General features: G+C 54.0%; 1 protein-coding gene across 4 annotated transcripts in view; it reads right to left on the minus strand.

The window, feature by feature from the left end:
- TRAPPC10 (trafficking protein particle complex subunit 10) overlaps positions 1–11,060 on the minus strand; it is an 87,560-nt gene extending 76,500 nt beyond the window's left edge. For 3 of the 4 annotated variants that reach the window (XM_023238658.2, XM_023238657.2, XR_002735754.2), the window contains exon 1: positions 10,843–11,060. In XM_023238658.2, the coding sequence (XP_023094426.1) occupies positions 10,843–10,909 (67 nt within the window). In that variant the 5' untranslated portion in view covers positions 10,910–11,060. The remainder of the gene's footprint in view (positions 1–10,842) is intronic. The other variant, XM_045036525.1, reaches the window with a different exon arrangement.
- Positions 11,061–12,743: the final 1,683 nt, after the last annotated feature.

A 12,743-nucleotide genomic window follows, 5' to 3' on the forward strand; every position in this document is an offset into this window, starting at 1 on the left:
TCTAGCAAAATCACGTGTTTTCCGTAGCTCCGGCAATCCCTGAAGGGATCTATCCCAACAGACACACGCACAAAGCTGTTTGATTCAGGACTATATGAAACAGCAAAATACAAAACCATTTCTCTCCCCGGATGGGGGCCAAGGAGAACAAACCACGGAATGGCTACGTAACAGAGTTCTGCGGGACTGAAAACACCAACAGGAAAGATCTCCAGGAAATGTTGAGAAAAAAAGCGAGGGGGGGAATGTGTGTGTGTGGTCTGCAATCTCCTACCCAAGAAAGGGAAGTACAAATACGTATGAATTTTTTTTTTATGGAAGGAGAATACTTGGAGAAGGAAGGGACAGGGTGGAGCGGACCCAAGTACACACTGCCTTCTTGTCCATGTACCTTGCTTGGAAGATACGATTTTGAAAGCATGTAAATATTTTACATTATTACAAAACAAGGTTAAACTTCTAAAAAGCTTTCCCTAAAAAGTCAGAAAAAAATACAACAAATGAAGTTAAATGTATGTGCAGTGGGCAGTATAAGCACCAAGAAAGAAGTCGGACAAGGGAGGCAGTCCGACTGCGCTCCTAGTGGGATATATCCAAACATCAGAGAGCTATTAAAAATGTTTTTTTTTAATGTTTTTATTTATTTTTGAGACAGAGACAGAGCATGAGCAGGGGACAGGGAGAGAGAGGGGGAGACACAGAATCCGAAGCAGGCTCCAGGCTCTGAGCTGTCAGCACAGAGCCCGACGCGGGGCTCGAACCCACAGACCGCGAGATCATGACCTGAGCCGAAGTCCGACGCTCAACCGACTGAGCCACCCAGGCGCCCCTAAAAATGTTTTAACTCGGAGTTCACGAGTCACTGTCGACGGCTGAGTGAAAGAGACTGCGTTAAGTGGCTCCCTGGGCCTGCAGCAGCCCCATCACCAAGGTGTTTGTTAGAAATGCCCGTTCCCAGGCCCACCCCTGACCCGCTGAGCCAGAAATTAGGGTGGAGCCCGGGGTCAGGTTCTAACAAGCCCTCTAGGGGATTCTGATGCAGCTCTCGCTCTACCTCTCTCATCCCCAAGTACCCACAGAACGGGGGGAAGAAAGAAAACTGGAAGAGAGAGCAGTTAATTAAACCTCAAAAGAGAGATAGAGGGAAATCGGGATCTGAAGACAGACCAGAAGAGCATTGAGCTCAAAACCCTACTGGTATACTAATTAATTCAAAGATTTAAAAAAAAAAAAAAAAAAGACATTGAAAATGTAAACACCAGGGCGCCTGGGCGGCTCAGTCAGTTAAGCATCTGACTTCAGCTCAGGCCATGACCTCACAGTCATGAGATGGAGACCTGAGTTGGGCTCAGCACAGAGCACGGAGCCGGCCTGGGATTCTCTCTCTCCTTCTCTGTCCCTCCCCAGCTCGTTCTCTTTCTCAAAGTAAGTAAATAAACTTCAAAAAATAAAAGTCCCGGTCTTTCAGAGATATGCTGTCTTGAAAGGCACACGCTGTCTTCGCTCCGGCTGCCATGACAAAGTACCACGACAGGAGTTGTTTTCTCCCAGTTCTGGAGCCCGGAAGTCCAAGATCGAGGTGCTGGCCATTCAGTGCCAGGTGCCTGATTTCTTCCTGGTTGGTGCCTCGCCCATCCTGGTGCTCAGTGGCCTTTCCTTGCCGTGCAGGGGGAGGGAGGGCGCGTGCTCGCCCTCTTCTCATAGGCCTCCGACTCCATCCCCGGGGCCTACATCCCCTCCTAACCCGCTCACCACCCAAAGACCCCCGTCTCGCAATACTGCCACACCGGGGAGCAGGGCTCCCACCTAGGAACTGCGGGGAGGGGAGCCAAACCTTTGGTCCATAACACATACACTTACGGATAAGTGTATACACTTGGGATTTGCTTCGGAAATAACACGGGATTAGGGGGATGGGGGTTTGGACGTGCAAGACTGGCCAATCTGTCCAACTGCTGAAGTTGGGTGACAGGTTCGCGGGGTTCCTTTACCCTATTCTTACTACTTTTGTACACATTTGCAAGTCTCCATACTTGCAATAAAAAGTTGAAATGCTACAGTTCTCCCACTTCTCTTCCCTTTTTCTTTTTTCCCACAGCACTTATCAACAGTTACATAATTTACTACACATGCGTACTGTCTACCTCCTCTTGCTGGAATGTAGGCTCTACGAGGGCTGGGGTCTGTGCTCACGGATGCACCTGCACACATCACCGCTGTGGAGCCCAACCCTACACCAGACAGCCAGGGCCCCCGCAGCTCAGGGCACCCTGCAGCAGAGATTAACGCCAAGTGCTGGGGGTCAGAATACGCTCCCAGGCTATGAATGCAACTTTAGAACGGATAAGACCACACTGAGGATTTCTAGCGTGGCTGACTTACTCGGTTCTGAGACTTAGGAAGCGAGATTTTTATTTTACTTAACTCTATGGCAAAGGATTTCTCTGAGGGGTAATTTTAGAGACAAGTCCCCCCCTCAGTGTGGGCAGATGGTGTCTGCCTCCCCACCTACTGGGCAAAGTCGTGGCACGGGAGGAGGCCGATCCTCGCTGTGCCATCAAATACTGAGGGACCCTTGTCGGGCACAGCCGAACCCGCCCTGGCGTCTTCCCCTTCAAAATGACCCGACGGCCCATCCTATTTTCACCTCCACACTTAGAAACCTACTAACTGATCCACTGATCCAAAAGTGCCCGTAAACGGGGAGCTGTGAAGCTAGTAAAAATCACTACCTGAAAAGGTTATTATTAGTCCCAAGGCTCTACCTAAAATTTTAGCTCTAAAATGTACACAATTACTTCTGAATGCTAAACAGATCTGTTGAAAACAAGAAACATTCCAAACTTACAACAGTTCCCAGTGAAACCAAGGTCTAAACCTGTTGTCAGTTTCCTCATAATTTCTCTGCTCACTTTCTTTAAAATTTTGCAAACAAGGACCTAAAAGAACATGAAGGAACAAAACACCAGGGAACACAAGCACAAGGAGCCAAATAAAGGCACTGACCGCCCAGGAGAAAATAACAGAGAGAGACGTTACCAAAAACGTTCACTTTTTCTAAGAGACCATCCCACCTCGTGCCAACATCTAGAGCCCCAAATCCCAGATGCCGAGGAATCATTCCCCTGGTCAAGAGACCGGCAAAGACAAACCTCTACGACCGAGGCCGCGTTACGCAACCAGGGAAGCGCGAGGGATGTTGGCTGATGTGCGCCCGGATGCCAACGCAGACACTGCGGCAGGGAACGAACTAGGCCCCCCAACGACCTGTCCGCCTCCCGAACCCCTAAACCTGCGGCTGGGATCTTACTTGGAAAAAGGATTTGTAGATGGAATGAAGTTCAGGATCCCAAATGAGATCACCCCAGATCATCCGGGTGGGCGCTACATCCCACGACACGCGTCCCGATAAGAGACAGGGGAGCAAATGCAGAGAGAGACAAACCACGCGAGACAAGGCGGACACAAGACAGAGACGAGAGCGGCGCAGCTACGAGCCAAGGGATGCCAGGGGCTGCTGGCGGCGTGCAGAGGCAGGAAGGGTCTTCCCCAGGAGCCGCAGGAGGGAGCACGGCCTACAGCACCTCGCTTTTCCACTTCCGGTCTCCAGAACTGCAGAACAGATTTCCATGGTTTTAAGCTAGCAGGTTTCCGATAATCTGTTACAACAGCCCTAGGAAACTAAGGTATATGGCATAAAATACAAAATAGAATGCACTTTTTTTCCTAGCACCATTCCAATTCGTGTTTTAGTCATGTTTTTGGCTATACCTCTTAAATGTCAAAGTAAACGCAGCTGAACATGTAACTCAGAAGCGGTCCAATCATCAATAAACACATAAAAAGAACTAATCATCAGGTAAATGCACCGCCCAACAACTACAATGAACTTGGGCTGAACAAAGAGATCCTGGATACAATATCAACAGCACTACCCAAAAAAATTAATAATGAGACTTCATCAAAATTAAAAACGTTTGGGGGCGCCTGGGTGGCTCAGTCGGTTGAGCGTCCGACTTCAGCTCAGGTCACGATCTCGCGGTCCATGGGTTCGAGCCCCGCGTCGGGCTCTGTGCTGACGGCTCGGAGCCTGGAGCCTGCTTCCAATTCTGTGTCTCCCTCTCTCTCTGACCCTCCCCCCATTCATGCTCTGTCTCTGTCTCAAAAATAAATAAACCTTAAAAAAAAATTAAAAAAAAAATTAAAAATGTTTGTACTCCAAAAGACAGCATTCAGAAAATTAAAGACCGCCAAAGATTAGAAAAAAATATTTGCAAATCATGGATCTGAGAAAGGACAGGTATCAGAAAATACAATGAACTCTTATAACTCAATGACAATCTAATTTAAAAAAGGGCAAAACAGGAACTCTTGTGTGGCTCAGTCAGTTAAGCGTTCATCTCTTGATTGTGGCTCAGGTCATGCTCTCTGCTCAACAGTTCAAGCCCCACATCGGGCTCCGTTCTGACAGCACAGAGCCTGCTTTGGGTATTTTCTCTCTCTGTCTCTCTCTCTCTCTCTCTCTCTCTCTCTCTCTCTCTCTCTGACTCTCCCTCACTCATGCACACATGGGGGCACTGTCTCTCTCAAAAAATAATAAACTTAAAAAAAAAAAGGGCAAGGTGGCTGGGTGGCTCAGTCAGTTAAGCATGTGACTTTGGCTCAGGTCATGATCTCACGGTTCCTGAGTTCGAGCCCCATGTCAGGTTTTGTGCTGACAGCTCTGAGCCTGAAGCCTGCTTTGGATTCTCTCCCTCTCTCTCTCTCTCTCCCTCCCTCTCTCTGCCCCTTCCCCACTTGTGCTCTGTCTCTCTCAAAAATAAACAAACATTTTAAAAAAATCAAAAAAGAAAAGGACCAAATATCTGAATAAACATTTCACTAAAGAAGATATACAAAAGGCTACTAAGAATTGGCAAAAATGCTCAACGTCACTAGTCGTGACGGAAATGCAAATTAAAACCCAAATCAGACACCATGTCACGTCTGCTGGGATGGCTCTAATAAAAAAAAAAAAAACACCGACAGGTGTGTGTCCACGGGCATACAGAGCTTCTGGAACCCTCGCACACTGCTGGTGGCCATGGCCAAGCACTACAGACAATTTGGAAACCAACTGAGCAGTTTCTTAAAAAGTTAAACATAAGCTTATCACACAACACGGCAGTTCGGCTCCTAAGAATCCACCCACAAAAAATGACAACACGTCCACACAGATAGACCCGCAAATGCTCTGGCCACACTATTCGCAACAGCCAAAAAGCGGAAACACTCCGAACGTCCACCAGCTGGGAACAGCTCAACAAGACGGGGTCCGTCCCTCGGGCGGCCCGCTAGCCACAAATGAAAGGAACGAACTCCAGATGAAGGCACAGCCTCCAAGGACGAGGACGATCAGCCTCTAGACACCGCTGAGGACAAAAAGGCAGCCACAAGGCTGCACGCCACGGGATTCCGTCTGGACGAAATGTCTGGAAAACACCAGTGCAGAGGGACAGCTGACGCGCGGTCCTGGAAGGGTCCGAGCGAGGGAAGTGCACGCCGGGACTTCTCTTAGAGTGGGCTCGTCTGAACCCCAGGGAGAACCGGCTTCAAAGGGCTGGGGCGGAGGCAGGGAGGCGGCGGGGAGGCCGCTGGGGCAGAGCCAGGAGAGCAACACTAGCTGGTGCTCAGGGGAGCGACAGCAAAGGTGGGAGAAGTGGCTGAATTGTAGACAAATGTCAGAGGTCAACAACAACTGTGGGCAGACTGACTGCCAGTTGTGAGAGAAAGAGAGGAGTCCTCAATGTTCCGCTGAAAAACCAAATATTCTCTGCGACCAAAACACCGAGCGCACGTGCATACACGTGCACTCCCGCCCCGAGCAGTTACAGAGGAAAGACGCCCGCACGGGAGGGAGCAAGGCCAAGGCCGCACAGGGCACAGGGTGGCAGAGGCTCAGGGAGGTGGGAGCGACCGGTGCGCCCAGGGGACCAAAGGCCGGCGGCCGGTGGCGGCGGGATGGGAAGCGCCAGGCACCGGAGGCGCTGGGGGACCAGCGCCCCGTGACCGCACACACCGAATCCTGCGGCTCCCGGGAGCACACGTTCTGACGACCGGCCAAAAGCTTTCTGAGACGAGCAGCGCTTCCGCCCGTCACTTGCACGCCCGCAGAAGGCGACCCCCCCAGGCCGCCGGTCCCCACCAGCGTGCCAGGCCGCCCCGTGCTCCGCTCCTCTCTGGGCACACGCGGTCGTGACGTCCGCCGGACTGGACTACCTCGTCCCGGCAGAGCTTAGGAACGAAAATCAGACCCTGGAGTTTCACCTGCATAAACCAAATCACACTTCACTGGAAACTCTTCACAAACACATCTTGTAAATCAGGCCTGTAAGCAAATTCAAACAGAAAAGGAACTTTACTTCTACATTACCCTTTCAAATCCACCCTAGACGTAATACACTAGTAACGTGGGTTTCCAAGCCATGTACCCTGGTGCCTCCCGGTACCGCAGCAAACGCACAGAGGCCCCATCAGACAGTATTCTGAATTTACGAGGAAGACAACAGTGCTGAGAGGTACTGAACCCCACTCGACGTATTCAGTTTCAGTATCAGGTCCTGCTACATTCCTTTCAAAGACATCATTATATCATAAAACAGGGTGGTTGCTAGGATAAAAGGAAAGTACCATAAACCCTCCCCCCCCCACACACACACAGAGGATGGCATTGTCCAATCCGACTCCCAAGCTACAGAAGTTGTACAGTGCCCAACAGGTACAACCATCCCATTTATGTTACTGTGGTTGGTTATCTAAGAATGAAAATGAAAATGTTTCCTTTAATTTTTGTGTATTATTTTCTCAAATAACTACCGTTAAGACATAATACTTACTTAATAACATTATTTGGACCTAACTAATAAGTGGAATTACGAAGTATTCTTTTCTTTTTAAATTTTTTGTTTAACGTTTATTCATTTTTGAGAGACAGAGCATGAGTGGGGGAAGGGGTGGGGGGAGACACAGAATCCAAAGCAGGCTCCAGGCTCCGAGCCGTCAGCACAGAGCCCGACGCAGGGCTCGAACTCATGGACTGCAAGATCATGACCTGAGCTGAAGTCGGACGCCCAAATGACTGAGCCACCCAGGTGCCCCTGAAGTCTTCTTCTTAACTTAGAGACACCATGAAAAAATTACTGAAACGCTAAAGGCACTGTGAATAAAGAAAAGTTGAGAAATCACTGCTTGGTAGTTAACTTTTCTTGCACATTGGTTCTTCTTCCGAGCGCTTATCGACCCTATGAGATTGGTACTATCACCATCCCTACTTCACAGATAAGGAAGAGACCATGACGTGCTCTAGGTCAGGCATGAAAGACCTACCCGTGTTAAGCACACACACATACACAACACACAAACTGCAGGGTGAGAACCTCTGGTAGCACCTTCGGTCCCTGCCCTCCAAATATACCTCACGGAACAGCGGGAGGTTCCCTAAGGACAAATGTTTCTCTCACATCTCCACTATTGATTCACTATTGGCTTAAGAATTTAGGGGCGCCTGGGTGGCTCCGTCGGTTGAGCGTCCGACTTCGGCTCAGGTCACGATCTCGCGGTTCGTGGGTGTGAGCCCTGCGTCCGGCTCTGTGCTGACGGCTGGGAGCCTGGAGCCTGCTTCGGATTCTGGGTCTCCGTCTCTCAGCCCCTCCTCCGCTCATGCTCTTTCTCTCAAGAATAAATAAACATTAAAAAAAATTTTTAATATGGACCAAGACCTACATTTATGTGCATCAATTTAAGTTACTTTTCTGGTACTCAAACTGAGACAGTGATTAAATCACAAGCATCATACTTTCAGGGTGGGTGGAAAATTACAACGTGCAAATTGAAAAAGTATAGGGGGTGGAGGATCAAACTCCAACCAGGTTCAAAGCATTTACATACGTGCTCGTTTTTGTCGCCTTTTCCCCCTTTCAAAATGTATAATGTCAGATGTAAACCCCAACCAAATACAGAGATTCAGAAAAATAAAGTATGCAACCTAAGAAGTGACCGGTAAGATCATTTGGATGAAGCACTATTATTTTTCGAATACTGTGCACTTCCAGGGGGAGAGACGGTATGTGCCATTTTAGGCGTGATGCCAGCAGTCAACAAAGAAACACCACAAATCAGTGGAATTACACTAACTCTGCCCACTAAATGAGAGCCGGGAAAGGAACATATCTTTCCTGACATACCTTTGGAACAGAAACCTAAGCCTTCATTCCACAGTAGACAACTGACCCAGTGGCCTGGGGGGGGGGGGGGGGGGGAGGGGGAAATCTAAGCCCCAACTTAAATTTAGATCAAATAAACTGCTGGGTTTGTTTCAGACTGTGCATCTTTCATGATTAATAACTTATCCTACAGGTATTCAAATCGTTCCGATCGGGGAACTCGTCACGCTATTAAGCACCACTACCTGCTCGGCCGACCTCCCTGTGCATTTCTCTGGGATTTACTAATTTAGCTAGTCCCGGGTCTACACACACCCCCTGCTGAGGGAGTCGGGAGGAGGAAGTGAGCAGCAGGTTCAGAAACTGCTAGTGACGGGCTGAAGGTCAGGATGCTTTACAGGCAGCTTCAGAATCTTATCAAAATAACCCAGCCAGCTTGCCAAGTGATAACGCAGCCTACTTACCCGAGTCTCTGGGCGCTTTCCGCCCTTCTCCCGGCCACATACGTAGAAGCACTTCCTAAACGTACCCGACCCAGTCCCACCCCACATTCACTTCCTCACGATTCACTTCCACTGAAAGTGAGACGTCCTAAGCTGTACGAGAAACATCAAAACCAAGCACAGGCTCTGCCTTCGCCAGGAAAGGAACGAGGCCCGACCTCCCAGGTGCAGGGCGGCCAAGAGGCCAACAGACTTGGAGAACAGAAGTGCTGCAAACTAAGACGGGTGCGTACGATCAAACATCTGAAGAACACGGAGCCTGGGGCGGATTCTGTCTACGGCTGGGACTACCAGCTCCTCCCTGCAAAGCCGGGCCCGGAGAAGGGACCAGACAGGTGCCTCCCGGAGCGTCAGCCCCTGGCACGGAAACACCAAGCTAACTTCACGTGTGAACGGGGAAGCCACGTCTCCTAGAACGTGGCACGTTTAAAGGGACCTTTTGTACTTTCCCAGCGAACATTCTCTCAAGCCTCCTGACCGGTTGTGTGCCTTTTCAGACCCTTACTCGGTGTGCTTTCCACACAGGGGACAAGCCTTCATGACAAACCTGCCGGAAAGGAGAGTGTGTCCTCTAGCGGTCACGCGCGTGTGTATAAAAGCGAACATTCAACACCCCTGTGGACCGCTGTCCTTCGGGGTAACAATTCACGCACAAAGCCAGGACACCCAGGAGCTTTCCCTCCAGGAAGGTGCGTACAGAAGACAAGCCAAGGGGCAGAAGCTGTAATTAGATTCTGGGGATCCCCCAGCGCTCCCAGCGCCCCACACTTGGGGGAGGCGTTTCCAGGATCTGGATTACTCCGACCCGGTGAAGACCGCGGCCAGCAGGGCCCCTCCTCCCGGAGGGTTCAGAGCGCAGGGCCTCCGCAGGGCCACACGCACCTGTCCGCCCGGGCTGAAGGTGTGCGGGGGCAACACCTTGAGTAAGACTTTCAGGTGACAAATACTCCGGGGGAGAAAAGAACACAGCCATTGCTGAACCACGCCAGGGTCCAAATTCAGAGCAGACCCAGCCCGTCTCCCTAAGGAGGTCTACCACGTCACGACAGAGCAGCCCGCTTCAACCTTAAACACGCCACCTCTCAGGGTCCGACGAGAGGGCGCACACAGGAGTGCGTCCTAACCAGAAAAGGAGAATAAAGGGAGGAAACGGGAGGTGCTCAAGGCCCGCACAGCGGACTCCACGAGGGCCTGGGCGGCCCGACTGTGCTGGAGAAGACCACTGGCAACAAACCGAACACTGTCACAGGTCAAAAATCCTAACAGCCTGCAACACCTCCCTGCAAGACATCAAAACGTCAGCCGACCTTTCGACATCTCCTATAGCCTCCGTGTTCCTTTAAGCATCGAACCCTAAAGTTCCTGTAAAAAGTAGAATTTTTGTTTCTGTAAAGCAAACGGGCCCCGCGTGCAAGCCTAGATGTGGCGCACGCCCGACAGGGAGCCACCCGTCTGGCTGTCCCGAGAGCGAGCCGGCCAGGGGGACGCTCACCCGTGCAGCGGGTCTGTCCTCTGGCCGCGGGGAGGGCTCGCGGGTAACGCGCCCGGAACTGGGGGTGGCTCGCAGCCCAGCTCGGCCGGCAGCTGTCAGGCCGGTGGCCGCACACTTGGCACCGCTGCGACCCATCACCGGCGTCGCGTGCTCGGTCTCCCACTACGTCTACCACTTCCCCGAGCGAAGTGCGCACGCACGCAAACTTCGTCCACGCTCGCAACTCTCAGAGCCACGAGACCCTCCCACGGGAGCGGAGGGGACGGCGGGCGGGAAGGACAGGTCCGCCCCCACCGGGAAGGCCGGTCCCCTCCGCGCGCGGGGCCGCCTGCCAAGCCTCGGGGCTGCACGGGGCCGCACGGCGGGAACCCCCGTTCCGCGCCCGCGATTCCGGGGCGCGCGCGCCTCCCGGGAGCCGTCCAAGTGCAGCGGCCCCGGCCCGCCAGGCCGTCCCGGCGGGGTCGGAGGTCGCCTTCCCGCTCGGAGGGCCCCGCCGCAGCCTCCGCCCCGGCCACACCTCCGTTCCAGGAAGCGGCCGGGCAGGGAGCGCGGGGGCCGGGCCGCAAGGGCCGGGGGCTGGGGACGGGAGCCCGGGCCGGGCGGCCCCGCAACGGCCGCCGCCCCCTCCCGCGCCGACGGGACTTACAGGTGACGATGGGCTTGTTCTCCATGGTGTAGATCACCGGCGGCAGCGGCGCCTCAGGGGCGTCCATGGGCGTCCGCCGTCACCGGCCCGGCCCCCCGCGCCCCATGGGCAGCCCCGAGGCCGCGCCGGGCCAGCCCGAGCCTGAGCGGCGCCGCGACAGGGAGGCCCGCCCGGCCGCGCGAGGCAGCTCCCGAGCCGGCCGCCCGCCGCCGCCGCCGCCCGCCGGCCGCTCCACTTCCGGTCCCGGCGCCGCCGCGCTACCGCTTCCGGGGCGCGCGGCTTAAAGGGGAGGCCTCCGGGCCGGGGGCGGGCGCTGTCCTCCGACAGCCGGGGGGCGGGGCGGGGGGCGGGGGACGGGCCCGGCGCTGCCCTGCGGGGCTCCCACGTGCGTCCCGGAGCCGCGGCTCCACGCGAGGTGGTCCCGCGCTGCGGTCTACTTGCGGGCGCCCCCCGCCAGCAGGGTCCCCTCGGCGTGGGGGACGCGGGACGCGCGGCTCTTCCCTCGGGCCCACGGCCGAGGGGACGCCTCCACCGCCCCCCAGCGTCTGGCCACCCGGCTGCGCGGCCGCCGCCCCCCCGTGCGGATCTCCTGGGACTCGGGGCTCGGGGGCGGCGGCCACCGCGACTCACTGGCAGCACCTGGACGCGGGCGCGACCCCGGGGGTCACCGACAGCACGCGGACACGGATGACCCCGGGGATCACTGGACACTGGTGTGACCCTGAGGGGCACTGGCAGCACGTGGGCACTGGGACGACCCTGGGGTCACTAAGGGGGAGGGCATGTGGGCACCGGTGAGGCACTTGCTCACCTCTGTGACCTGTTGCCCATCACCCAGCTCTTGCTGTTGTAACCGGACACCCAGTGCCTCAGGGGAGCCGGTCAAGGCACCAGCTTAACTCCCACCGCTGGGCTGAATGGCGGTTACCCCTTGCGAAACTCCCGGTCCTGTGTTTTCGTGTGACACTGGTTTTAGCAAGTAGCGTCGCCGCCGTAAAGCACAGCAAGATTACACACCTTCCGGCTGTAGCCAGAGACCCTGCAGCCCTGCGGTTCCTGCTCCAGGCTTTCCTGGGAGGCAGCCGCACACAGACCCTCCCAGGTGGTTGGAAGGAACTGCCTCTCTCCGAATTTCCACAGCAGGTTGCCTCCACGCCTGCCTCCACCTTACTGCAAAATGCTGGAATGAGGGGCTGTGCCTTTTACTTGTGTCCTGAGCCCTCCCTCGTGCCCAGCCACACAGGGCCTTCACCGAGTGGGCATGTTTGGGGAGTGCCACAGAATTAAACCCTACTAGAACGCGTGTAAGTTTCTTGTGCAAGGAAGGTGGTTTGACTTTTGCAAACGAGAGAAAGTAAATGCACGGGCGAAGTAGTCTGGGTGTGATCAAAGCTGCCGAGCGAGTGTGTAGAACGTAGCATGTGCGTTGTGGCTGGGCGAGGAGGCCAAGAGCAGAGTTTCGGACAGCTGGAGCCCGTGAGGCGGAGCACAGGGGAAGAAGGAGCGAAGGAGGGCCACAGAGCCAGAATCCATGTGGCCTTGGCTGGGCTCAGCGTGGGTGGGATAAAGCTCCCTGGGGCTTCCCAGAACATGGCCGTGACAGAGTCAAGCATGGCACAAAGGCGAGACGTGAAGCTGGGCTACAGGAAAGACCTCACTGGTACCTCATTAACTCCCAGGGCATTCAGCTGAGACACTAGATGGAGGACCATGTGCCCAGGGGTCAGCCAACTTTATCGGCGAAGGCCCAGATGAGTATTTTAGGCTTTGCAGGTCACATACGGTTTCTGTCTTACATTTTCCTTTGGGACTTTAAAAAAAAAAAAAAAACAGTTATTTAAAAATATAAAAACCATTCTTAGCTCAACAGCCATACAAAAACAGGGCATGGCCCAGAGGTG

The sequence above is a fragment of the Felis catus genome, chromosome C2, assembly GCF_018350175.1.
Source record: "Felis catus isolate Fca126 chromosome C2, F.catus_Fca126_mat1.0, whole genome shotgun sequence".
NCBI classification, from domain to species: domain Eukaryota; kingdom Metazoa; phylum Chordata; class Mammalia; order Carnivora; family Felidae; genus Felis; species Felis catus.